At 41.6% G+C, this 26,406-nt stretch overlaps 1 protein-coding gene across 4 annotated transcripts in view; it reads left to right on the top strand.

The window, feature by feature from the left end:
* The window catches only part of ANTXR2 (ANTXR cell adhesion molecule 2), a 170,701-nt gene that overhangs the window by 58,826 nt on the left and 85,469 nt on the right, over positions 1-26,406 (top strand). For 2 of the 4 annotated variants that reach the window (XM_032796839.2, XM_075066094.1), the window contains exons 11-12: positions 13,257-13,335; positions 20,709-20,804. In XM_032796839.2, coding sequence (XP_032652730.1) covers positions 13,257-13,335; positions 20,709-20,804 — 175 coding nt within the window. The remainder of the gene's footprint in view (positions 1-13,256; positions 13,336-20,708; positions 20,805-26,406) is intronic. The other 2 variants (XM_032796840.2, XM_075066095.1) reach the window with 1 other exon arrangement.

The following is a 26,406-nucleotide window of genomic DNA, read 5'->3' as shown; positions in this document are numbered from 1 at the left end:
ACTCAACTTGATACCCATTTCCAAGCTTTAGTAGCCAATTGTTATTGCAACGCTAGACTGCGACCACCTTAAAACCATCTTTGACCTACACACTTTTTCAATTCAACCATACTGTCACCTTTAACGCATACATTAAAGAACTGAAAATCACACGGCAATGCACATCCTGAGTTTTGACCTTCTAATACGTTATTTAGTAACCTAATGACAATTGTAAGTTAAAATTAGTCTTCATTTTCAGTATTCCAGATGGAGAGTGAATTCAAAGGTTACACATTCAACCTTTTTTAGCTTATTAAAAAAGCACTAATATATATTTAAATTGTGATGCTTAAAAATATCAGGTCAGCTCACAAAACTATACACGAATACTATTCAAATTTTATATATATATACACACACACACACACACATATGTTTTATATAATAAAATTTCTATATGCATTGCTAAACACATTAGATAATTATGGATCAAATTCTCTGCTGGTATAAATGGGTGCCACTCATTTAGCGCTGCATCCGTTAACACTCGCAGAGCATTTGACCCTGTGCATTTAAGAGGTGGGAGTAAATGTTGTGTGTGTTTGTTTTTTTAATTACATCTAACATATAAACAAGAAGTCTGAGGATGTAAGGCTGGAGATAATTAGTGTTCTTTAGTGGGCTTATTTCTGGAGTGACCATTTTAAATGACAGTATTCTGAATACCCCTCAATTTTTTGCCTCGTTGCAAAAATGAGAATTATGAAGAGCACACGTCAAATAGGAGAAGATGAATCTCAAGGAGTAAACAAGATAGGAAGTTGGATGGAATGTGTTGTCCTTGAACCAAAACCTTTTTGAGTCCTATAGGAACAAATGACTGAGTGCTTCCTAGGAAGTGCTGAGCATGAACTCCTACTTACTGCTTTGCAGGATGAGTAGTGTTCGTGTCGCCTAAGTGCTTTTTTACTTTCTGAGTCCAGTTTTGCCCACAGAACAAAATCCCTCACGAACTTCAGTGGGAGCTGCTGAATGCTCTGCACTTTTGAAAATCAGGACATTTTATATGCCCAAACCTAGGTGTAGGCACCCATTTGTGAAAATCTTAACCCAGATTGACCACATGTGTTGTCAGAGCTGCCTATCCAAAACCTACCCAATCACCTTTCCCATAGAAAAAAGGATCAGTACAAATTGATGGTTGGTAAGATTGTCAAGTCAAGACATGGTTTCTTGAGCCATGGTCTAGCAGGTGCTTCCTTAAGGAAAGCAGGCACTTTGCTCTACTTAAGGGAGGTGTCAACAGCCTCCTCTAAAACTGGTTTCAGCACTTTCCTTCTGACCCTCACCATGCATGAAGTGGTGTGAACCAAGTTCCTAGGTTTTCTTCTGAAGTTCCCCATTTACCTTCAGAACCTCAGAGGGTGAAAGCTTGCCAAAACCTAAGCAGAGAAGACCTTTGATTTGTCTCTTTCAGGCAGTTTTACTGCCCCCCAGAGCCAGATAGTTCATGCAGGTATGAACAATTATCTCCAAAAAGGAACATGAAAATTTCTCATATTAAGAAAAACTCTTCTCTGTCATTGACAGTCCAGCAGTTGGAGTGATTCCTTAATGTGGGACTCTACTAGAAGCTGTGGTTCAGGTGCCGAATGCCTTGAGCACACCTGCAGCGTATAACTTCAGAAACCCTTTTATTCTGGAATCAGTCATACTTGGCACATGACTTCGGTCACTAGGGCTTTAGTTGCCTTTTTTTTCAAAGTCCATCCTATACCATGAATGTTGGAGACAAAAATCTGGAAGGTGTGTTTGTTTGTGTCAGCAGGCACTGAAGTTGTGCAAACCTCCCCAAAAGCAATTTGAGAGATGAATTTGAGCTGGAAGCCAATGGCGAGTTTTGTTCTGAGAGCTGCAGGATTGGACCTAATATCTATTATAAATATTAACTTCTGAAATATTTTAAAAAGGACATTTAGTTTGACAAGATTAGATTATAATGGGAAATATTCACAGATGAAAACATCTTCAGTGAATTGTAAAGGCGTGCTAGCTGTTAAGACATGTGGCTCTTATGTTAAGATCACTAGTAATTTCTAATGCAGTCCTTCACTGTGCTCACTAGGGCACACAGTGTTCCCAATGCATTAGGAAAGACTGCATGAGCAGAACTAAGTGCTTAATATTATGCAGTGGCCATAGAATCTCGAGCTGAATTAATAGACTGATTTAACATAATAATGACTCTTCATAGCATGGCACTGCAATTTCCCATGATTCCATGAGGTCAGAGCTATTGCGTTGCTGTCCTCCAATTCCCTGTCTTAAATTCACAAGTGCTGCCAAGCGGCAAAGTGTTTAATGGCCTTTGAACTTCTACCAATTCCACCAGTATATCAAACAGTCTGTAGTGGAAGCTTGATATTGTTGGGACTCCAATGGGGACTGTTTTGGTAGTGTTTTATGCTCAGCTCAACTAAGGGGATGGGAAAAGACTGCATTCTGTTTTTAATTCTTTAAACATTCCAAAATTAAAATAATTGGCTTTGCATATGGGGTAGGTCATGTTATTTTGGGAAAAATACAATATTAATTTTTATAGCCTCAGCAAGTGTCAAGAATCTGAGCAAAAATATCACAATTGTAGAATATTAACCATCTGCAGCACTGTCTGTGTTCACTGTTGAGTAAAGTCTGTCCCAGGCTTCTCAGGCACAGGTGCCTATGGACACATTAGAAACATATCAAGGTTTGATGCACAGCTCTGTAGGAGCTCATTTGCACCTGCGACTTTTGGAGCTGCAGCAGGAGAGCTGCACCAATCACTCCTGCTCCTTGTGGCAGGGAGGTGAGACAGCAGGAGCAGACACTTCTGCATCAGGGAGGAGGAGATCTGCAGCCATTAGAGAGGTTGCAGAATGGAGTAGTACGCTGTTACCTCACAAGCCCGTAGATCTTCTGATTGCACAACCTGCCACCCGAATACACTGTTCTTCAAGTATCGCTTTGACTTTTGCGTCCTCTGGAAATGTTGCTGTTTATTTCCTTCATCATGTGTTTGTGCAATACCTCCTTGCACTGGGACCATGATTTGTCTCTAGTTCTCTGAACCGCTGTAGATTATGGTCAGATTTTCAAACGGACACTCAAATCCCTACTTGTATTTATGACACAAACATTGAGTGAGTAGCAACTCTTAGTTGTACTGCTCCAGGGCAGATGAGGGACCACAGTATGACTCAAGGAATCAGAATGTGGCCCCTCATTCCTTACTTGTTCCAGGATGTAATCTGGTCCAGCCTATAGCCGATGTTGATTTCCTTTCTCTAGGTGTTAGGCACTCACATATTGCAAAGACTTCAGTGGTCAGCTTCTTTGAAAAGCAAGCTGCTCACTCAAGTGCCTAAGCATAGGTTTAGATACCTAATTAAGCTACTCAGATTTGAAAGTTATGGTCTATAACAGATTCATGGAGCTAGTTTTACACAGATATATGACACTATATTTTCTCTGTAAGAAAGTGGCCTTTAACCAGTTGGAGGGCATCAGACTCAGACAAACAGGGTAGTATTGGTGAGAAATGAAATCTTCCGAACTCTGATGCATAAAATATATGTTCATTTAGAAACAGTTGTGGACCTTTATGGCTGTGTGTGAGATTTTTTGTGTGTGTGAGAAGGACAGATGTATTCATAGATTTAAATGTCAATGGAAGGGAGTGAACTGAAGGAGACAACAGCCAAGCAACTGATGTGTTCCTTTATAATGGGACCATTTTGTGTGTGCACGTGAAACACGTTTGACATTAGTCCTCATTCTGTGATTGGATCCACCCATGTGGCCTTTTGAACTATCAGGGATCTGATTGTGGGACTGGGGCCATAGCACTGAACAAGATTATTTGTTAGTCCTAGCTGTGTCACGTCTGTCTACAGATAGAAGTATGCAGGCATTATTCTCATTCACATTAAGTCCCATTTACACTCCACTGAGAATATGCACAGGCCCTAAAGTGAGGTTGACGTTGCCAGAATTATGTAAACGAGAATCAGGCCTTGTACATACCGTGATAGTAGTAAGAGCTTGCCTACACTTAAGGGGGATCAACGCATGGCGGTCGATGCATCGGCAGTTGATTTAGCGGGTCTTTGACCGCAGATCGCTCTCCCATCCACTCTTGTACCGGATTGAGAAAAGTAAGGGGAGACAATAGGAAAGCGTAGTGTGGACCCTGCGGTAAATAGATCTAAGCTACATTGACCTGAGTTATGCTATTTATGTAACTCAAATTGTGTAGTTTAGATCGCCTTTTCCATGTAGTGTAGACAAGGCCTACAAGAAATAACAACATACTGTCATTTAGTTCAGGCAAACCCTTCCTCCATCCTAGTGCCTGGTTATGAGTGTGACATTTTCTCTCTGTCTCTGGCTTCTCTGACTCTGTCCTGACTTGTAGTATCAAATATAAGATGAACTACATGCAGTTTTCTGAGGTAGCTACCTTAACAAAATCCCCCCTATACCCCCGCCCCTAACTATGTGCAGCATTTTAGCTATTTTAATGCCAGCACTTGATTCCAAAATATCTTTAGTCACCATAATTTTAATAACTTTTTGAGCAGTTGCCAGTTTAATTTTCAGTATGTGAAAATTGGAGGTAAATTATTTATTACTTCCAGCAAATGTCTTTCATGATTTTATTTAATTTTTTCATCTTTTTTAATGGATTGTAAAATGGCAGTCTTTTATTGGATACTCATAAAGTAAGGAGCAAATGAATACCTTGCAAATAGGTTACTGTGGATTGAAATGTCAGCAGTATTTCACAGGGTATGAAATTCCTCAGACCAGAGCTGAATTGACAGATGGCAATGGGCCATATTCCTCCTGTGTAACAATAAAACATAGCCGGACACAAAGAAAAAAAAAGTTGTGACTTTTAGGACTTTTCAAGTTGCATTTTTTGCTCATTATTTAGAATAGTGACCAGTGGTTGTGACTGTTGAAGTTGTAAAACACTTTCCATGATAAAATGATGTTTACTCTGAACTACCTGAAAAAAGTAAAAAAAAAAAAAAAAAAAAAAAGCCTTTTTGGCTGAAGTTTTCCACGTGTGGTATTTGGAAAAGTTCTGCTAAATCCTCATGGGCTATTTTTGAGCATGGGGTTGAAAAAATATACCTTTTCCCATTGTAAAACAAACTTAGAAATGTGAACTATTGGGAAATTGCATCCTGGACATACGTAGCAAAAAACATGGTTTAACCTGTGAATATATGCACATCTAGCTAATTGTATATCTTTATTGGTTCAGAGCTCACAAGTTCCTCAGGCCCATCCCCTTGGGCATGTGGCTGGAGGAGACCATTAGACTGGAGCAGCAGGAGTATCCCACTTAGAGATCAGGGGAATCAGCTGTTGTTTTTTCTTAGCCTATACACAGTAGCTCCCCAGGAGCAGAGCTAGAAGGAGCCCAGCAGCTCCTCCACCAGCCTCCGGAGGCTCACTCCAGCAACCCCACTGAGCAGGCTGTGAATGGGGAAGCCACCTGGCTCACAGTGATCCAGAAGAAATGGCAAGCAGGGCTTGAGGTCCATGGTTGGGGCCAGTGGACCTCCATTTCTGAATCTCTAATTATTGTCCCTTGGGACTGCTGAGATAAAGTTGCTGTGGTAACCTTATCATCTACAGTGCCTGACTTTTTGTGACTTCTAACTAGAGCAGACTGGGGCAACTTCTCAGGTTTTCAAAGTTTGTTTTTGTTCCCCATTGGAATGAAAACAAAACCTTCCAAATGTTCTTGCGAAAATGGAATCCTGTCCAAATGTCCACTTTCAGTTCAAGAGGAAGTGTTGTGCAGGCTGGTAGTTAAGGCCCAGGTTCAAGTCTTTGCTCTTCCCAATTCAGAGCAGAGTTTTCCATCCCAGATCACTCTGAATTGGGAAGAGCAGGGACTGGAATGTGGGTCTCCTACCACCCCAGGCCAATGCATTAACCTCTGGGCTATTGAATGTGAGAGTCTCTTGCTCTCTTTCAGCCCTGGACCCACAAAAAGATTTTCCATTAAATGTTTCCGCTTCAACGAAACCGCATATTTTGACACCAAATTTCATTTATTCAAAAACATTCCAAACAGCTTTTTATTTTAACTTCAGATCATTATAGTTTTTTCACTGTTTCCATAGTTGCTTGTAAGATTGTGGGACAGATCCTCCATTGATGTAAATTGGGTTACATCATTGATGTCAACGGAGTTATGCTTATTTACGCTGTCGGAGGATCTCATTCTGTTTTGTTTCCTTTTTTAAAATTTAACAAATCCTACTTGTTTTGATACTGCTTTTGTCATCAGTATGTTATTTCTTCCATTGGTTTGTTAGGGAGCTTCATGTTCATGTTTGGTAAATGTATGTTACCTCGGTGTTCGGCAGCTGTGAGATTCCAAATGTCTAGGAAGAAATTCTAAACAGTGATAAAGTAAGGAGCTGAGTGTATTGGGCTAAATATAATTGTGCATGTCAGAAATAAACTTTCAAAGGGTGTAACTGTCATAAGTCGATATTTGAATGTACAGCTAGTTACGTGGGCGCCCTTAGATATCCTTAGATTGTGAAGACACAAAAGCAGAGACAGCCTTTCTTTAGTGTTTGGAAAGCAGCTAGCACACTGTAGGTGCTTCTGTAAATAAATAAATAAATATTTATTTGATGATCGGTCTATCTGTCTGTTCCGATTTACAAAACCACTTGTTCTAGCAGTCAGGCATTTGCAGAAACGTTACCAGGCAGGCTAAGTCATGTATTCTCTTAGGCTTCAGTCATATGCTCCCTGGGCCGAAACCATTAGTAAAGCTCTAAATTCTATAGTCAAGATTTTCAACAACGCAATAATGATTTAGGGTGCCTGAGCTTTGGATGCCCAACCTGAGACACCTTTAAAATAGTTAATGTATCATGTTAATGTATGCAGATCTTTTCTCTTGGGTGTTTGGGGAGAGAGTTGAAGGTATAGATTGATGTTTTGTGAGATTATCATCATCACAGTGGGCTGGCACGGTGTGTTTATGGTGAAGATATCAGTAATGTTTTCTGGATTTTAGTTGTGAAGGGCATTTTTTTAGTTAATGTGAAGTGCATAGGTAGATACTCAAAATCAAAATAAATAAAACATTCTTCATATCCCTCAAACATGACAACTGCAGGAAAGAAATTATTTTGTATCTTGACGTTGATATTTTTGAGGATGAGACAGTTATCTGTCTGAGTTCAATCTGTAGTTTCAAGAACTGAAAGAATATGATCAACTCCTCTGAAAATCATGGCTGGCTGGCCCCTGCAGCTGTATATCAAGAAGTAAGCTGATATAGAAACTGGTTCTTCTGAGTTGGTTTAATTTGAGTTGATAGCTGATGTGTTCAGTGAGCCTGTTGCTTGAGATTTTGTCAGAACATTTGACAGCTAAAGGTTGGTGGAACATGCAGCCAGGCAAATGGCACTAGAAACCTGATCCTGCTCAGATTGAAATCCGTGGGGATTTTACCTTTGGGACTTACATAAATGTAATATATACCCGTTGAAAGGACACCACATTGCCATGTAAAGAGGCTTTATTGTAACTGGAAATCAGATCCTTTGTCTTCAGTGTGGGAGAAGGATTAAGTCGTAGACAGTGTCAGTAGCAGCCTTATCAGCAGTGTCCATACAAGAATATGGGGTGCTCTTTATTTTAATAACTTTTTTTGTTGTTGTTATTCTGAGTAGTGTACGCCATGGCAGGATACTTAGAGTATGCTCCCCATTCACGTCAGTGGAAAATTGTTTCTTTGACTTCATTTATCCACTTCTGAGATCCTGTTTCCAAATCACATTTAATAATAACAAGTATTTATTCATGTACAGTATCAGTTATGTGTGGTGCAATCCTCTGAAACCAGTTTGGGAGCATGAAACTCCAGGGTTCTACCCCTGATACCAGCTATTCACCACAAAACCTGTGTGGCCTGAGGCAACTCATTTAGGATTAAAATTTGCAAAACTGGGTGCTTTCAGTTAGGCTCCTAAATCCCTATTTAGGCAATTCAGGGATCTTATTTAGGTAACTAACGCTGGCACCCAAATGTGATGATTTTGGTCATAACCTTTGCCTTAGTTTCCTGGTTTGTAAAGTGGTGGATAATAATCCTTGCCTAAATCTCAGGCATGTAGGCAGGAGTAAGTAGTTAGGTTGAACTGCGTGTGTTCCCTCATCTTCTCTCAGCGAACGGCAATCTTTGTGCCTCTGGTGATAGAGCTTGCTTGGAGCAGGTATGCAGAAGGTCACAATCTGTATACTGCTAGGCGTCTTGACCCTGCTGACACGGGTCACAGAAGGAGTGGGTAGAACCAGAACATCTGGAGTTGTGCTAATTCAACACATTCCCTGAGCAGCCTCCACTGGCAAGGCTGGAGTTTAAAACTGCCATTCCTGGTGGAAAGCAGTGATTGTATTGCTGCTAGTTCTTACTCTGAGGTATGAATCCCTGTTTGAGCTCAGCTGCCCCAATAGGCACGAATGCATGTCCTGTGCCCCTAATATAAAAATATTAGCTATTATGTAAGATTTTTTCATGTGTCCTGTTTGGTTAAAAGGAGTTTCTTGATCCACAGCGTTTTACTTGTAATGACTGGAGAAGCTTCTGTACTCTTCAAGAGTATTTCTGCCACCTTCAAGTTTCCTGTGGTGTTCAAAATACCGATTAATGTAACCAGAACAGAGCTTCACCTATTCGTAACAAGACTGTGTGAACCTACCATGTTTCAGCAGATGCTCATGAGGCTCCCAGCTAGGAAAAAATGCCCCAGGAATCACAAAGCTAAGTCCTGGGAAAAAATGTTAACAGGCTCCATAAGAAAGGTAGGGAAAGAACTGGCCCCTCCCATTGCTTGTAGATTAGAGGCTGATTAAAAAAATCCAACACCAACCACATGCATTTCCCCACAATGCAGAGAAGGGGAAAAAGACTGAATGACTTAATGTTGCTTCAAACACTAAGTTAGGGCAAAGATTAAGAGGTTTGATTATAGTCTTTAAGATTGGGATTTTCAAAGAAAGCTAATAGAATAGAATTAGGTACCCAACCCCCAATTCAGTGCATTCATGAGACTGTCTCTCTCCTCATATATTACTGCGAGAACTGAGCTCATCTGAGGTGTTTGAGCTAACAATACCCTCCTTCAGGTTGTTCTGCAAGCTATGTCTGTTTGTTCTTGAGGAGAAGGGAATGTTTGTGTGTGTGTGTGTGAGGGGTGCAGAATTCTGGGGGCAGAATAGGGGAGATTGGTGTCGGAAGGGTGCCTTTGAGCTGGGAAAAGGTCACGGGAGGTGCTTTTCTGGTTCGATATTTACAAGTGTTGCCTATGTCTAGGAGCCTTGTTTTGTGGTGATTCTAATAAAATAATTAAATTTTTATATCTTTGTAATGAGTTAAGAGGTTTTGAGGTAGGTGTAATTATAAAAGTGAATAAATAAAGAAATAAACATTACCAAGCATTATAGATACATATGCAAAGAAGAATACATCTCTAAAACTTCAGTTGCTTGCATTGTTTCGTTTCTGATGTGTTTTTATTTTCCAGTAGCTTAGCTGAAAAAATTAGAACCTGAATATATTACTGAACTTTCAGTTACAAGGGTTGAAGATGGCATTCTGTCATTGAGGCATTTTTTTTTTTTTACTCTCATGTATGTCTTGGACTGCCAATACCATATTGAAAAAATCAACTAACTTCCAGAAAGTACAGAATACGAAGAATTACTGTGAGAAAGTTTTACTGCCATAAGGAAACACAACAGTTTGGTAGGAAGGAAAAAGTTGGCAGAAGGGGAAGACCAAGAAGGGGCGGAAAAAAAAAAGAATCAAGAGGTATTCCAGGCTCACATTCAGATTTTTAAAAGTGAGTACATAGGAAAATCAAGCAACTGAAAATAGTTTGAATCTTTCGCCCATAAATCTGTAGCATGCAGTAAAATTTGTGATTGCAGGCATCCTTGCAGTCTACTTTGTCAAATCCAGGAGTTCTCAATCCTTGCTCAGTCAAAACTCCTATTCATCTCAATGGGAATTTTGCCCATGAAAGGACTGCAGGATTTGTCTTAAAAATTGTAGAGAGTTGAGAGAGCTAAAAATGTCACTTAAACAAATTTCTACCATCACTGGAGATAAAAAAAAAAATGTAGTGGGTATATTATGGCACAGGTTCTCAAACTTTAAAAATCTAGTGTGTTATATTTAAAACTCAGAAGCATGTGGAGGACCATCTTCAGAACTTTGCTAATATTTTATTGTGTTGCTATACTTTAAACCAACCTGCATATCTCCAGTGTGTGGCTCTTGCTGAGACATGTATCACCGTTTGAGAACTGCTGCTGTAGTGTTTCGATCTGTGGGTGAATCCCTGGCCCCAGTGAAGTCAGTGGAAGTTCTGTTAATGACTTCAGCGGATCCTGGATATCACCTTATATTAGAGTATTAAACCAGTCCAATAGCTTGACTACTTGAAGATTCCTGATGCATTCTATTCTGTTGTCGGTCTTTTATATTTAAAAACCAACCATTCAACATTTCACAAGAGGCCTAGCATAAACTTCTCATTTAGATATGTCACTATTTGAAATAGATGGTGAACGCTTCAAACATTAGTATGGGCATCAAGTTCACCTCATGATATTATAGCCCAATATCTTAGCTAGTCAGAAGTCAGACACGATCTCATTTCAATAGAAGTCCCCTCAGTTTTGTAACTGTCTATGTAAGAAGCCAAAGTCAATCTTAGGGTGATGAGTGAAACAGATTGCCTCACTCCTGAAGACTGGGGATGTTGACTTGATCTCTGCTGACTGGCCTCTGATCCTGAGTTAGGTTGATTGGGCTCTCTCTTATTAAAATTTTGTCATTGATAAACACTGTCACTAGAGACTCAGCTGACATGCCAAAATAAATTAAGATGTACTTCATTTCCCCCCTCAAAATAGTAAGACTAACCGTAATTATATAGTGCTGTATGTAAGAAAAATGCTGTACGAAAATGAGCTAATTAATCTACACAACTTCCCTGGTGAGGTAGGTATGGTAAATGTTGTTATCCCTGTTTTATGCTGGTGGATAAACTGATACTGAGAGGTGAAAATGGCTCTCCCAAGGTCACACCCCACAGCTTTGAATAGAATTTAGGGCATTGTGAGATTTACTTCATTAATGCTTGGGAAATGCTTTGAGACCAACGGATGGTATACACTGTAAAAGGGAAAAGCATTCGTGAATTAGAATTATTTTGATTACTACCACTAAAAAGTTCAGTAAATGTCGAAGAGGCAAATTGTCTGTTACGCTCATGAAACAGAACAGAAATGAATACCTTTTTATGGGTATGTAAATAAGCAAAATTTGGTCTGGAGTCTGTATGTTTTATGGCACATGTCACTGCATAACTCGTGCTTTAAATAGGTGAACAAAGCAAAGGGAAAAAATGAAACACGGTGTTATGGATGGATAATCTTTTCTCTTTGCATTTGTGCTCAGTTAAAAATTCACAAGTCAAAAAGGGCTTCCCTGTGCTGAAGGTACATGTGAGCACTTATAGGTTGAATTCTTCTCTCAGTTACATCTGTGCAATCCCATTAGGATTACAAGGCTGTAAAAGGACCTGATCCAAGTTATTGAAGTCAACGGAAAGACTCACGTTAACTTCAAGTGGGTTTTGGGTCAGTGTAGTAGAGAGCAAAATTTGGCCTTTTATTTCAATGTCATAGCTGACATTTAGGATGGGCAAACTTCAAAAGGTTCAGGGGGTTAGTTCAGATAAACATCCAGAGTTTCTCTGATCACCTGTCAGGAATATGGGCCAGTTTCAACAAAGCACTAAACAAACGCTTAACTTTAAGCATATGCCTACTCAGCAGAATTTAGGATGATATCCTGTCCCACTGAGGTCTATGGGTATTTTGTTGCTTACTTCACTTGTGCTTAAATTTAATCACATGCTTAACTGATAAGTCAGGGGTTTGGCTCTATACATTTATCCAAATCTTAACCAAATTCATATGTGATATTGAAATCGTGCTTAGAAATCCTCATAGGCTTTCTCATGAAACTCCTAGTGTTTTCTCTGGTTTGGATCAGAAATACTGTAAGAATTGAGTATTTCAGTAGTTTTTTTTCCTAGACTTGTCTAGAATTGTGATGTATAGGGGCAAAATGCAGAACTAAAAGTGTAGAAAATTGGAAAGGGACAAGAAAAAAATTATGCAGACTTTTCACTCACATCTATTTAGAATGATGCATAATGTAAAGAAAGATACTGGGGATTTTTCTTTTATAGCACTGACCATTTAAAATAAATAAATTGAGCAGTAGAAGCAACCTAATACCTTTTTGTTAAAATCTGAAACAGAAACCAGCTGAGACAAATTAGTTAAGAGTTTCAAATTCAATATTGACTAAAATGCTTGTGCCAGAATAAAAAAAATTATGATATCTATGAAGAGCAGTATAAATGATTGATCATTTTAGTTCAAGGAGATCTATATTTCAGAACATACATGCATATTGTGAGCTTTCTGAATAATGAAACAGAGACGTTTGAGTCTTTTCTGTTTAATATTCATCATATATCATTTTCATCTAGGATTAATTTGAAAAATGTAAACTATTTAATATTTATAGAACTGTAATATTGATGTGCTATTATAGAAAGTTGTGGCCACGTATAAACAGCCAGCATTGTTAGCCTGCTGGTGGCATATTACTAGATATTTTTTTTTTTATTGAACAGAGTTTACAGTATTATTTTTATTACTATTTGTAAAAATAAAACCCTAAAAAAGTTTGATTGAGGATGTTAATATTTTATAATTAGGTCTTTTTTACCAAGGATATCAAACTTGTCTTCAAATATTAACTCCTGTGAGGTAGTTAACTATTAATATGCCCATTTTACTGTTGGGTAGACTGAAACACAAAAGTTGAAGTGCAAATTACCAAACTTTGGTTACTAGAGTTGGACAGCTAAATCTATATCCTAACTGAATGGCTAAAAATACTGGCAAATTGTAAGGGGTCAGGACTATCTGTAAACAGTAATACAACATGTTAGCTCTAGCGATGTCCACATCTTGTTTCCCATTCTCCTGGTCTACCATACTTCCTGCTCTATTTTAATGGAATCTGACCAGTGCAAGATTCCTACTTCATGTGTATATGCTCATGTATATTTGTTTGCTTTTTTTTCAATTTCCAGGACACTAGAAGTTTTGGTGAGTTTGAATGAAGGACAATCTTTGATCTCCAGCTCATTAATAATTACAGCTTCGGAATGTGTAAGTCAACGACTGACAGCATTTCATGTAGATGTTGAAATTGTGAGACTTACCATTTTATCCTCGCGTAACTTTTTGGCTGGGAGAATCTCTAATCAGAGAAGAGCTGTGTTAGCTTATTAATAGTGTGTGAAAACGAATAGCTGTGAAACTCTACCTAAGCACAGGTGCATATATCTTCTAAATCATTAACTGTTGTGAAATGCATGTTTGTTCTTCATTTAATTTTTGTGCCTACAAGCAAGCTTTGCTGATTGGATGTGCTTAATGAAACGATTGGTATTTGGCAGATTGTTCTGCAGTTATAGTATGTGAAATGACTCATTTATTATTTCCCATTAAAGTGGCAGACAACTATACTAGCTAGCATTCCAATCTACGTAGGGTTGCCAACTTTCTAATTGTTGAAAACTAGACACTCCTGCCCTGCCTCTTCCCGTAGTCCCCTCCCCTGCCCTGCCTCTTCCAGGAGTCCATATGCCCTGGCCCCTGCTCTTTCCCCAAGGCCCCACCTCCTGCTCCGCTTCTTCCTCTCGAGGCCCTGCCCTCTGCTCACTCTCGGCTCCGAGGAAGCTGGTGTGATTGAGCAAGATAGTGCTGATTCTTAGATAAGACTTAAGAGAAGCATGAGAGGTTTAAAAGAAGTTTGTTCTTTGTCTTTTGGAAAAGGTTTTTCTCATACTTCATTTCTTTCTACAACAAAACTCCACAGAAAAATCATGTAGAGGAATCCTCTAGCCTTAGGAGCATTCTTTAAATGGCTCACCTGTTCTGTAGGTAGGCTTTCCACACACACCTTCTCAGGGACTTTTCTATTTTTAAAAGAGAAAACTGATTGCATGCTCAAATGAAGCAAACCTAGCTCTGGTCTACACTGGGGGCGGGATCAATCTAAATTATGCAACTTCAGCTATGTGAATATGTAGTTGAAGTCGATGTACTTAGATCGACTTACTGTGGTGTCTTCACCGCAGTGAGTCGACTGCTGCTGCTCTCCCATCGACTCTGCCTGCACCTCTTGTGGCAGTGGAGTACAGGAGTCGATGGGACAGCGCTCAGGGATCGATATATCGCATCTAGTCTAGATGCGATAAATTGATCCCCGCTGGATTGATCTCTGCCCACCGATCCAGCGGTTAGTGAAGACATACCCCTAATGAACAGATTCAGTGTGGTATTATACAAATAAATATTGACATTTACCCAATGTGCATCTATTTGCAATTGTGTCCTAATACTTAGGGCTTGTCTATATTAGAAAAGTTGCACAGTCTTAAGTAAATTAATTTGAAGACTGTATAGTTAATAGGTGATCCCTCCTAATGTAGATGCACTTAAACCCATTTAATCCTTGTTTAACGTGTTCTAGTAAATTACTAAATTTAACTAAGCTAATTTAAGTGAGAGTCGAAAGGTTTAAGTGCATCTACATTAAGTGAGAAGTACCACCAGCACTAATATAAAAAACAAAGTTAAAAAATCTTCCTGTAACTTGGTTAAAACCCCATCCCACCTCTTTTCTATGAGTTATTAGATACCAAATGGTACAGAACCATGAGTTTTTTCTTGTGGTGAGGGTGAATGAGAAGTTCCACCAACTTAGAAAAGGAAAGTTTCAGCTGTGTAAACAAGAATGCCTTGCTAAAACATATCCCAAGATAATGCCAAACAAACCTGGCAGCATTTGTCATTCTGCTATAAAATGCAGCAAACCATTTGCCAAGCTGCTGCTAGCTAGCCGCCCCATTTTCCATAGTCCTAATCATCTTGTTTCTGTTTTAGAATCTCTAAATTTGGGACTTATTTTTTTTGGCTTCTGGCACATTATGCACAGAAAGATCTGTTTTGTAGAAATTAAGTCTTTTTAGGTGTCTAAATAGTTCTTTGAAAAGCTGGCAAGTGACCTTTGGCTGGTTAAGAAAGTGTTTTATTTTAAATCCGGCTTATTTTTAAAATTGCCACTAGAGTAAGGATCTGGGAATATTGTTTGAATAGAAATATTCTAATTCACACTCTTAAGAACTCACAAAGAAGTAACCTTGCCCAAAGATGTGAGTGGGCATTAACTGGCAGTGAAGGGTTATGGGATTCTAGAGGCACTAACTCACATGGAGGGGGAATGAGGTGGGGGGGCACTTGGGTTTTGGGAGAGCAGTAAGTATCATTGAGGAGATGTAGGGGATACGGAGGGAGCAGTAACTGGCATTGATGGGGTCTGGGGGGAGGACTAACTGGAACTGATGGGGGATGCAGTGCTAGGACACTAAGTGGCAGAGAGGGAGTGCCAGAGTTGGGGGACCACTAACTGGCAGCAGGGGGGGTGCATGGTGTGTCTGTGTGGTGGGGAGAGGCGGTAAGAGGCATCGGGGGGGCGTGCTGTGTGTGTGTGTGTGTGTGTGTGTGTGAGAGAGAGAGAGAGAGAGAGAGAGGCAGTAATGGGCAGCAGGGGGGCATGTGCTATGTGTGTGTGGGAAGAGGCAGTAATGGGTGGGGGTCAGTTCCCGGCCCCCTCCAGCTGTCCCTGCCCCTGGCAGCAGCAGTACTGATACCTACCTCTCCACTGGAGACAGATCTGGGAGCCAGCCAGTTTTCTCCCTCAGCAGCAGCAGCTGAGTAGCTGCTGCTCTTCCTGCCCTCTCAGCGGGGAGGCTGATTGCAGTTACTTTGGTAAATCTGTGCTGACTGGATACTGCCAGGTCCCCTTTTTGACTGGACTTTCTGGTCGAAAACTGGATACCTGGCAACACTAAGTCTCTGCATGATTCCGTGCAAAAGGAATGTTACCATATGCAGTAAGCTAAATTTCCAGATAACATACAAAACATCTTTTACACTAATGAGGATAACCAGTTAATCATGCAACACCCAACATAGATTGTCTATAAAAAGCTTCCCTCCTTTTCCATCATCATTGTTTCTGGTTTGCTAACTACTTCAGAAACTGCTGAAGATAGCTCTCTGATTGGATCTATCTGTAGAGGGGAAAGCCGGGGAAATCTCCCTTCCCCTCTGGGCAGTCTCTTTGCTGCCTCTCAGCATTCCTTAGCTTTTCAGCTAAGGGATGTATGTTTTCAATATGTACAGCACATATGTTTTCCCTATATCTATGCATTATTATATACTAAACATATTACAACATATTATTTACTACAGTCTGCTGCTGCAGCTCTGAGGCCTTTAAATGACTTCCTCCACCCTTTAGGGACTTGCCTTCACTACAAGTATAGTTGTATTAGAGATGCTAATTAGGATACAATTGTCCACTGACCCAGTTACAGCTTGGTTTCATTTTACAGTGTAAATGGGTCCATAGTGATGATATAAAGCCTGAGGTTGTATAGATGGAACCTCAAGACTTTAGCCCAGTTATGGAAGATTGGATATGGACCTGTTCTCAGCTAGACTACAAATTATAACAATGTCAGGGGAAAACCAAGCTGGAACCAGGTCTCCTTATATAGTTGTATTTATATTGTAGACAGCTTTCATATAGAATAGGGGGTTTCGGAGTCTTTGTGAAAGGATCAAATATTTGCACGAAATGTGTGCACTTTTTAAAGCATGCCTGTACTGTGTCTTTACTTTCAGATCGATAAATATATGAGACCGTGCATTCTGCTGTTCATTGTGTGTGGACATGCCCAGTTCCTATTGAAATCTGTAGGAGCTGTGAGCACACAAAGGGCAGAATTGACCATTTGTGTTTGTTAAAGGGAGAAAAAAGGACCCTTCGTGTCGTGCAAAATATAGATGAGTCCCCCAGGAACCCGGTCACTCTGTACTTCCAATGACCCCACTTTTTAACCTATCATTTTGTGTGGTTTTCCACCAACAGATTGTTGTTCACAGGTAGTTAACCTGGAGAAGCCAAGCTTATTTTTTTCAACCCTTTTAAAATTGTAATATGGATAATTTTTGGGGGTTGATGTCAGCACCAACTCAGGTTTTAGGATTTGGTGGAGGGAGTCTGAATGACACTAGAATTGAGGCAGCTCACCAAACCTAAACCATTCTGAGACACTTAGATGAATCCATTATAAGATCTGTAGCCTATTTGCACCTGATGTCATGATGTTGTATCAATGGATGATGATGCAACATCTTGAATTAATGACATAAGAATACAGGAGGATGCTCTGTCATGACACCCCATATACTACTCTTCTCTTTTTCTTCATCCTTTCAGAGGAGTGAGTGGGCCACTATATGCTGAAACTATGAATTTACCATGACCACATATAAATCTACACGTTGACAGTGCAAACAAACTTAAAAAAAATACAGCATCAACCCAAAAGAAATCATATTAAATCATTTTATTCCTCTGCTCCGTTCATGGCAAAATGTTAACCCATTTTGTTTCTCTGTGGTTAAAAGTTTTCAAGTAGCAGAAAGCAGAATAACTACAGACGTGAACTGACAGGAAATCCAGCACTACTTCTGCTCATCCTTCTTCTTTGCAAACCCTCATGTCATGCATTGTGCAGTGAAGGAAGGGCCATACAAGGAGAACTGTTGTTTCCATAGTAGCAGATGGGCAACTGCATAGAAATGGGTCACTGCTAGAACACTGAGCTGATTCTAATGGCAGAGCAGCTGATGGCTAACCTGGTACAAGAGAGTTAAAAGTTACAGCCTTCCACAGCAAACTGAAGTTGCGGCAGAGAAAACAAACATAAAAGGTGTTGCAGCGAGGCATGGGCATTATTTCCTTCTGATACCATCTTAAATGGTCACCTAACATTTGCATATTATTAGTCATCATTTGAGTAGGGCTTGATTCTCCTTTCATTTACACCAGCATAACTTCACTGACTTCAATACAATGACTCCTACTTTACTCTGGCGTGAGCAGAGAATCAAGCTGTATCCTTTGCCTTTTTTTTTTTTTTTTTTGGTCCCCGTATGAAATGTGAACAGGTCTCATTCACACAAAGCACATCACTGATTTCCCCTTAATGTTGTTCCAAATCAGCATGCTGTGGCACGCGCTATACCCAGGGTTTAGAAGAAGAGTATGCAGAGGATATGGGTTTGGGGCTTTTAGCCTCTGAGCCACGTCTGTTCTCCACGTCCTCCCTTAAAAATAAGGTTAGAGGTGCAGTCTAAGCCTTTGTGAGAGTCACCCTTCACACGCATCATAAAAAACATTGACAAAAGCGGCCAAATGGGCTGACAGTTAACTTGAAATAGGCTAAGCATAATCCCTCTCTGTGTGCCTCTGATAGTGTGGCTCTTTAAGAGCCTTGTGGCCCAATTAGCCTATGCCTAAATGACACCATTTAGGCTTCGGCCATCTTTGCTAGCATACATGAGCCAAAGCAATGACTTTGTGTGACTCGTAAGACCCTGTGAGACTATCTAAGTTTAAAGGTCTCAGTGGAGTATCTGTCTATTGAGAGAGATAAGGGGTGAGGTAGTACCTTTTATTGAACCAACAGTCATGGCTCCATAAAATTCTACATGTCCCTTTGGGTTAGAAGGAAATTTCTAGTTATCCCATAACTGTCTACACTAGGCTTCTTTGCATCTTCCTCTGCAGCAACTGGTATTTGCCACTGTCAGTGCCATGATGCTGAACTTGATAGACCACCAGTCACATCCAGTCCAGCAGTTCTTAGTTTTTTTCCCTGCAAGACGAGCATTCAGATTTCAGGACTATAATTAAATCTTTATTTTTAGAATACTAAACACCATGGTATAGGAGCCCTGTGCATAGGGCCCTACCAAATTCAAGGCCATGAAAAACACGTTACGGACCATGAAATCTGATCTCCCCCTGTGAAATCTGGTCTTTTCTGTACTTTTACCCTATACTGTACAGATTTCACAGGGGGAGACCGGCACTTCTCAAATTGGGGATCCTGACCCAAAAGGGAGTTGCAAGGTTATTTTAGGGGCATTGCAATATTGCCACCCTTACTTCTGTGCTGCCGTCAAAGCTGGGTGGCCAGAGGGCAGTAGCTGTTGGCCGGGCACCCAGCTGTGAAGGCAGTACCCCGCCAGCAGCAGCACAGAAGTAAGGGTGGCAATACCATACCATACCACACCACACTTACTTCTGTGCTGCTGCCTTCAGAGCTGGGCAGCCAGAGAGTAGTGGCTGCTGACTAAGGGTCCAGCTCTGCAGGCAGCAGCGCAGACATAAGGGTGGCAATACCATACCATGCCATCCTTCCTCCTACACTGCTGCTGGCGGTGGCCCTGCCTTCAGAGCTGGATTCCTAGCCAGCAGCCACCACTGTTCAGCTTTCCAGCTCTGAAGGCAGCACTGCCCCCAGTACCAGTGCAGAAGTAAGGGTGGCAGTACCGCAAACCTCACTACAATAACTTCATTACCCCCTACAGCTCCTTTTTGGGTCAGGACCCCTACAATCACAACACTGCAAAATTTCAGATTTAAATAGCTAAAATCATGACATTTATGATTTTAAAGATCCTATGACCATGAAATTGACCAAAATGGACTGTGAATTTGGTAGGGCCCTACCTATACACCCCTTCTAGGACTCTTCTTCCTATTCTCTTTCCTCTCAATAGTTGAAGACGGAACTGATGAGCTGGAAAGCAGCTTTCCTTAGGCAGCTCTTAATGTAATCCTTTAAAGTCATTAGCCACTGGATGCCTGGTGTACCTGTACCGGCGACCTTCCCCCCCACCCCCGTCCATATTAAGCCTGAGTCTCCTCTCACCAGTTTCACATCAGTATGACTCCATTGACTTCGTGGAGTTAGTCCTGGAGTAAATGAGAGTAGAATCGGACCCATTATCTTCCAAGTGCGATTTGTGCAGTAATGGCACACAGTGGTCTGGAACACAGGTCCATAAAATCGCACAGGTACATACAGTTTCAATGTTTTTTTTTTTTTTACAGTTCAGAGTTTTGGGGCCTATCATATTCTATATTGATGCTGTGTCCAGTCCTTTAAAGTAGCCTACGCACCTGAGTTTCTCCAAAACCAGGAATACGTAAGGAACTGGAGAACATATACATTACCTTTTAATCTCCCTTCTGCCCTGTTTTGTAGTTGATACACATCAGTCATTTTATCATTCAGCTTCTTTAAAGCAGCCTGGTTTACCAGGTCCATTCCTCGGCTCACAGAAAAGGAGGGAACTAAACATACAAGGTGTCGGAGGAGCTAACTAGGAGTGAATGTGGCCCAGAATGGGCCTTATACTAGAGGCTTCATAAAGAATTTTGTCTGAGTAAGATCTGCAGAAAGAGGATCTGGCAAGTAGAAATCCTCTGTATGTGAACCAATATGTAACTGTTTTTGGGGGGGAGGAAGAGACGGAAAAACATTTCTTAATGAGGTAGAAATTGTTAACATCATCCAGTGACTGTCTTTTCCCTTCTTGTTTCTCCATAGTCGAATGGCATAGCTGCCCTTATTGCCATTCTTGTGCTGTTACTTTTGGTGGCTATTGGTCTTTTATGGTGGTTCTGGCCTCTTTGTTGCAAAGTGGTAAGTAAAAAAAACGTAAATGGCTAATTCGGACATATGACCTATAACTGTCACCAAACTCTTGTTGGGAAATATAGATCATTTTTCATATATGTTTCTTGAAAGCAGGTAGTAGAACAGCACAGTGGCTGTATAGAATGGGTTAAGTACAAGAGTTTATATAATATATGAGACATAGGTTTGGGATATCTTTATCAATGGTATATTGTAAGCCACAGAAGAGGTCAGTTTAATAACAGTGAAGTAACTGTGTTCTTTAAAGCACTTACTGCTTTGACAGAAACCTAAGCACCAATGAACCAGGATAGGAAGACTGGTGTCTCTCGTTTGGCTTTTACCCAAACGCCATATTTCTGTACAATCTTTCATAAAAGCTTTTCTTCTGTTATTTGAAAGTTGCAAGCTATAATGGTGTGCAGATGTTTTTCTGAAATCAAGGACTATTTTAAAAGCACTAGCACTAAAATTGATATTTGTAGTCTTTTATTGACACTCAAGTTGCAAATCCTTTATTCTCTTATTAATCCTTTGCAAAAAAATGAAATGATCATCCTGTCTACATGACATCTACTTTCATCTGAATAATGAACATTCTTTATCCTTCTAGCAGCAGTCATCAATGGTGCTTCAGTTCCCCTCCCACCTCACTGCCCTCCCACACACATGCATGGCAGGAGTTTGAGATTGGTGGATTTTGATGAGGTGGCAATTTCTTCCAACCTGGCACTTTATTCCGTCTACCCAGACTTGTCACAGGGGAGGTCTCATGGGGGTTGGGGCAGTGAAATATCATCCCTCTTCCCAAATGCTCCGAGGCTGTTACTGAAGCACTGAGGTGGCAGTTGTTCCCACTGCTAACCGGAAGCAGGTTGTGAGGACGAGAGGGCCTCAAAACTGGCATGGAGGTACAGGAGCTCAGCCTTCTGCGGATCCCCCATGTTCTATGGTTTCCAAGAGCAGAGCCAATGGTCCTTCTCTAATGGGAAAATCCTGCCCCTGTCCCACCCTTCACAGGATTGTCCCAAGACGTCTCCGGGAGGATATCTTTGAGTCATGTTCTGTAGACTCATAGATGTTAAGGTCAGAAGAGACCAACGTGGTCATCTGCTCTGACCTTCTGCACTTTGCAGGCCACAGAACCTTACCTACCCATTCCTGTAATAGACCCCTTACCTCTGGCTGAGTTACTGAAAACCTCAAATCACAGTTTTAAGAGAATTCACCATTTACACTAGTTTAAAGCTGCAAGTGACCCATGCCCTATGCTGCTGAGGAAGGTGAAATACCACCAGGGTCTCTGCCAGTCTGACCAGGGTGTGGTTTTAGGGCCTAGTGCTACAATAGTGCTGAGTTCTGAACACTCAATGAACTTCTTATCAAATAGTGACACTTTAATAGTTTTTGGTTTGACGGCCATATACTTACATTAGAGAGACAAGGCGGATGAGGTAATATCTTTTATGGCCCAGCTTCTGTCCTGAAAGACAGGCTTTCAAGCTTACACAGAGCTCTACTTCAGGTCTGGGAAATGTTCTCAGAGTGTCACAGCTTAATACAAGGTGGATAGTTTAGCATAGGTTGTTAACACATATTTTGACGGGCCATTCAAAGTAAGGTGTCCCATTAATAACTCTTCAGTCCTGGGGGGCGGGGAGGGAGAAAAAAAGATGTGCGTGTTTGTTGGGGAGGGTGGTTAAGTGGGTTATAGATTGTTGTAATAAGCCATAAATCCAGTGCCCTACCCATGGGAACCCTAGCCCTAGCTCCAAGTGCCCTACCCATAGGATCCCTAACCTAGCTCCCTGAGCCCTACCGATAGGAACTGTAACCCTAGCTCCCAGAACCCTACCCATAGGAACCCTAACCATAGCTCCCAGAGCCCTACCCATAGGAACCCTAACCCTAGCTCCAAGTGCCCTACCCATAGGAACCCTAGCCCTAGCTCCAAGTGCCCTACCCTTAGGAACCCTAACCCTAGCTCCAAGATCCTTACCCATAGGAACCCTAACCCTAGCTCCAAGTGCCCTACCCATAGGAACCCTAGCCCTAGCTCCAAGTGCCCTACCCTTAGGAACCCTAACCCTAGCTCCAAGATCCTTACCCATAGGAACCCTAACCCTAGCTCCCTGAGCCCTACTCATAGGAACCGTCACCCTAGCTCCCAGAACCCTACCCATAGGAACCGTAACCCTAGCTCCCAGAACCCTACCCATAGGAACCCTAACCGTAGCTCCCAGAACCCTACCCATAGGAACCCTAACCCTAGCTCCAAGTGGCCTACCCATAGGAACCCTAACCCTAGCTCTCTGAGCCCTACTCATAGGAACCCTAACTCTAGGCTCCAAGCGCCCTACCCATAGAAACCCTAACCCTAGATCCCAGAGCCCTACCCATAGGAAGCCTAACACTTGTTCCAAGAGCCTTACCCATAGATGTTGTGCAGGTTTCCTTTGAGAATGAGGAAAGAGAGGTCAGATATAGAGTGATCTCGTTATGAAAAGTGTTCACCAACAGGTGATATGGTGTTTTTATCTTTTATCATTTTTCTGTGTGAGTTCATGCAAAAGCATAGTGATTGTCTGGTTTCACCTACACAGTGGTCATTGGGGCATTTAGTGCACTGGATGAGATATGCCACATGACAGGCATGTGTATTGCCCATGTATCTTGAAAAGTGTGTTGTGGGGGATGTTGATCATTATAGCAGTGGAGATATGTGTACAGGTTTTGCATCTGTTGTTCTAGCAGGGTCTGATGCAGTTCTGAGTTGGTGTGTTCTGGTCTATGGGAAGCTTGCTTCTGATAATGAGCTTGGAGAGATTGAGGGGTGTGGGCTGTTTGAAGTCCAGAATAGAGGGTTCAGGGAAGATTTCTTCAGGATGTAGTCCCTATCTGGTATGGGTTTTAGTTGTTTGATACCTCACATGGATTCCAGTGTGGAATGGTACGGGACAATTAGGGGTGTGCAGTTGCAGAGAGTTTTATTTCGGTATTCCGTACTGAAGTTGTGGTGGAAATCTGTGATGAAGTCTGGAGGATGTCTGTTCAGAGAATGAAAATATCACTGATGCAGCTCAGGTATATCATTGGTTTTGTGGTGCATTTGTCCAGAAATTCTTTTTCAAGGTAGCCCATGAATCGGCTGGCATAATGAGAAGCCATCCTAGTACCCATGGTTTGGACTAAGTGTTTGCTGTTGAATATAAAATTGTTATGAGTAAGGATGAAATGGATGAGTTTGATGATATGTTTTGGGTGGATCTCTGTAGGTGGTCCATTATCTTGTAAATATTTGAGTTAGACAGCAATGCTGTCATTGTGAGGGATGTTGGTGTATAATGAAGTGGCATCCGTGTGGCAAAGATAATGTTCTGAGGAAGATTGTTAATGTTGCAGAGATTCTGGAGGAAACTGGCCCTTTGTATGATGAGTGATTTGAGGATGGTTTCTTTGAGATCCAATATTCCTCAGTAAGAGTGCCGTGGGCAGAAATGTTGGGTCTGCCTGAGTTTCCATGTGGGTATACCTTGGGAAGCATGTATAACAGGGGTGGGCAAAATATGGCCTGCAAGCCAGATCCAGCCTGCCAGCCATTTTAAGCTGGCCCTCGAGCTCTTAGGTGACAAGACAGCAAATGTGAAAAATCGGGACAGGGGTCGGGGGGGTAATAGAAGTCTATATAAGAAAAAGATCCTAAAATCGGGACTGTCCCTATAAAATCAGGATAGAGTTTGGCCCGCTCCGGCACTCCAGCTGGGGAGCAGGGTCAGGGGCTGCTCCACGCGGCTCCCAGAATCAGCAGCATGGCCCTGCTCCGGCTCCTATGTGTAGGTGCAGCCAGGGGACTCTGCTCTGCACACTGCCCCTGCAGCTCCCATTGGCCGGAAACTGCAGCCAATGGGAGCTGCAGGGGTGGTTCCTGCGAGCGGGGCACCGCGCCTCTGCATAGGAACCGGAGAAGGGACATGTCGCTGCTTCCAGGATCTGCTTGAGGTAAATGCTGCCTGGAGCCTGCACCCCTGAGCCTCTCCCCATGCCCCAACCTCTTGCCCCAGCTCTGATCCCCCTCCCAGCCTCCAAACCCCTTGATCCCAGCCCAGAGCACCCTCCTGCACCCCAAGCCCCTCATCCCCAGCCCCACCCCAGAGCCTGCACCCCCAGCTGGAGCCCTCACCCATCCCTGAACCTCACTCCCCAGCCCAGAGCCCCCTCCCGGACTGTGAACTCATTTCTGGCCCTACCCCGGAGCCCACACCCCAACCCCAATTTTGAGAACATTCGTGGCCTGCCTTACAATTTCTATTCTCAGATGTGGCCCTCGGACCACAACGTTTGCCCACCCTTGATGTAGAAGGTCACTGGGTTTTGTGGAGGATGAAGTTGTAGAGTTTCTCTTTGGAGTTGTTTGAGGAAGAATTTTGATGATATCCTTAAATTCCTGGGTAAATTGTGGTGTGCGGTGTGTCTTGAGTTCTTTATAGTGGGTGGTGTGAAACAGCTGTCTATTGGCCTTGAGAACATAGTCATCATTGTTGAGGACTATGATTGTGTCTCCTTGAACTGTCACAGAAAAACAAGACAAAAACACCATACCAACTCTGGGTAAACACTTTTCATAAAGTGATCACTCTGTGTCTGACCTCTCAGTCCTCATCCTCAAAGAAGACCTGCACAACTCCTTCAAAAGATGAGCCTGGGAGCTTAAATTCTTAACTTTGCTAGATACTAAAAATCATAGACTGAATAGAGACACTGGATACAGTATAACCTATTTAACCCCCTCCCACAGTATAACTGGATATAGTATAACCTATTTAACCCCCTCCCACAGCTTTCCCCGCCTTTCTTCCCCCTTTTCTCCATCTCTCTCCATGACTAGAGAGGTGTTAATGGGACACTTAATTTTGAATGATCTTTGAAATACACATCAAAGAGTTATGCTAAACTGTATGATCCACCTTGTATTTAATTGTGACATTCTGAGTATATTTCCCAGACCTAAAGAAGAGCTCTGTGTAAGCTAGGAAGCTTGTCTCTCTCACCAACAGAAGTTGGTCCAATTAAAGATGTTACCTCACCCACCTTGTGTCTGTAATATCCTGGTACCAATGCAGCCACAACAACACTGCAAAGCCTTAGATTATGATAATATGCTCCTAATCCTTCCTTCTATTCCACATTCAGCATGTTAACATTATTCATTATCCCAGTTTGTGGCCTATTACTTACTGTCTTCGATGTTAACTGTCCTTGACTATTGATCACTCCTTCAAGAACATTAGAGAAAGGGTGGATAAAACCATAGACATGGTTGTCTTGCTGATGGAAGTATTTAGTTTCATGGGACAGAGGACAGCCAGGAAGAGAGCAGCAGCTCCCAAACCTAAAAACTGTTGTATCACCAGAATCAAAACTAAAAGGAATAAAGTTCTTACGGACTTTGAACAAAACCAAATGAGAACTGCAGAAGTTCCTGCCTTCTATTATCTGCAGGCAGTTGGTGGACAATACTTTAGATGACTTAGGTATTCTGCTTAATCATTGGCAGGAGTCAGTTCTCTAGATGTTAGTTAATCTGCAGTCTATGTACAGTACCTTTTTT

The sequence above is a fragment of the Chelonoidis abingdonii genome, chromosome 5, assembly GCF_003597395.2.
Source record: "Chelonoidis abingdonii isolate Lonesome George chromosome 5, CheloAbing_2.0, whole genome shotgun sequence".
Classification (NCBI taxonomy): domain Eukaryota; kingdom Metazoa; phylum Chordata; order Testudines; family Testudinidae; genus Chelonoidis; species Chelonoidis abingdonii.
This window is presented reverse-complemented; position numbering and strand designations above follow the sequence as displayed.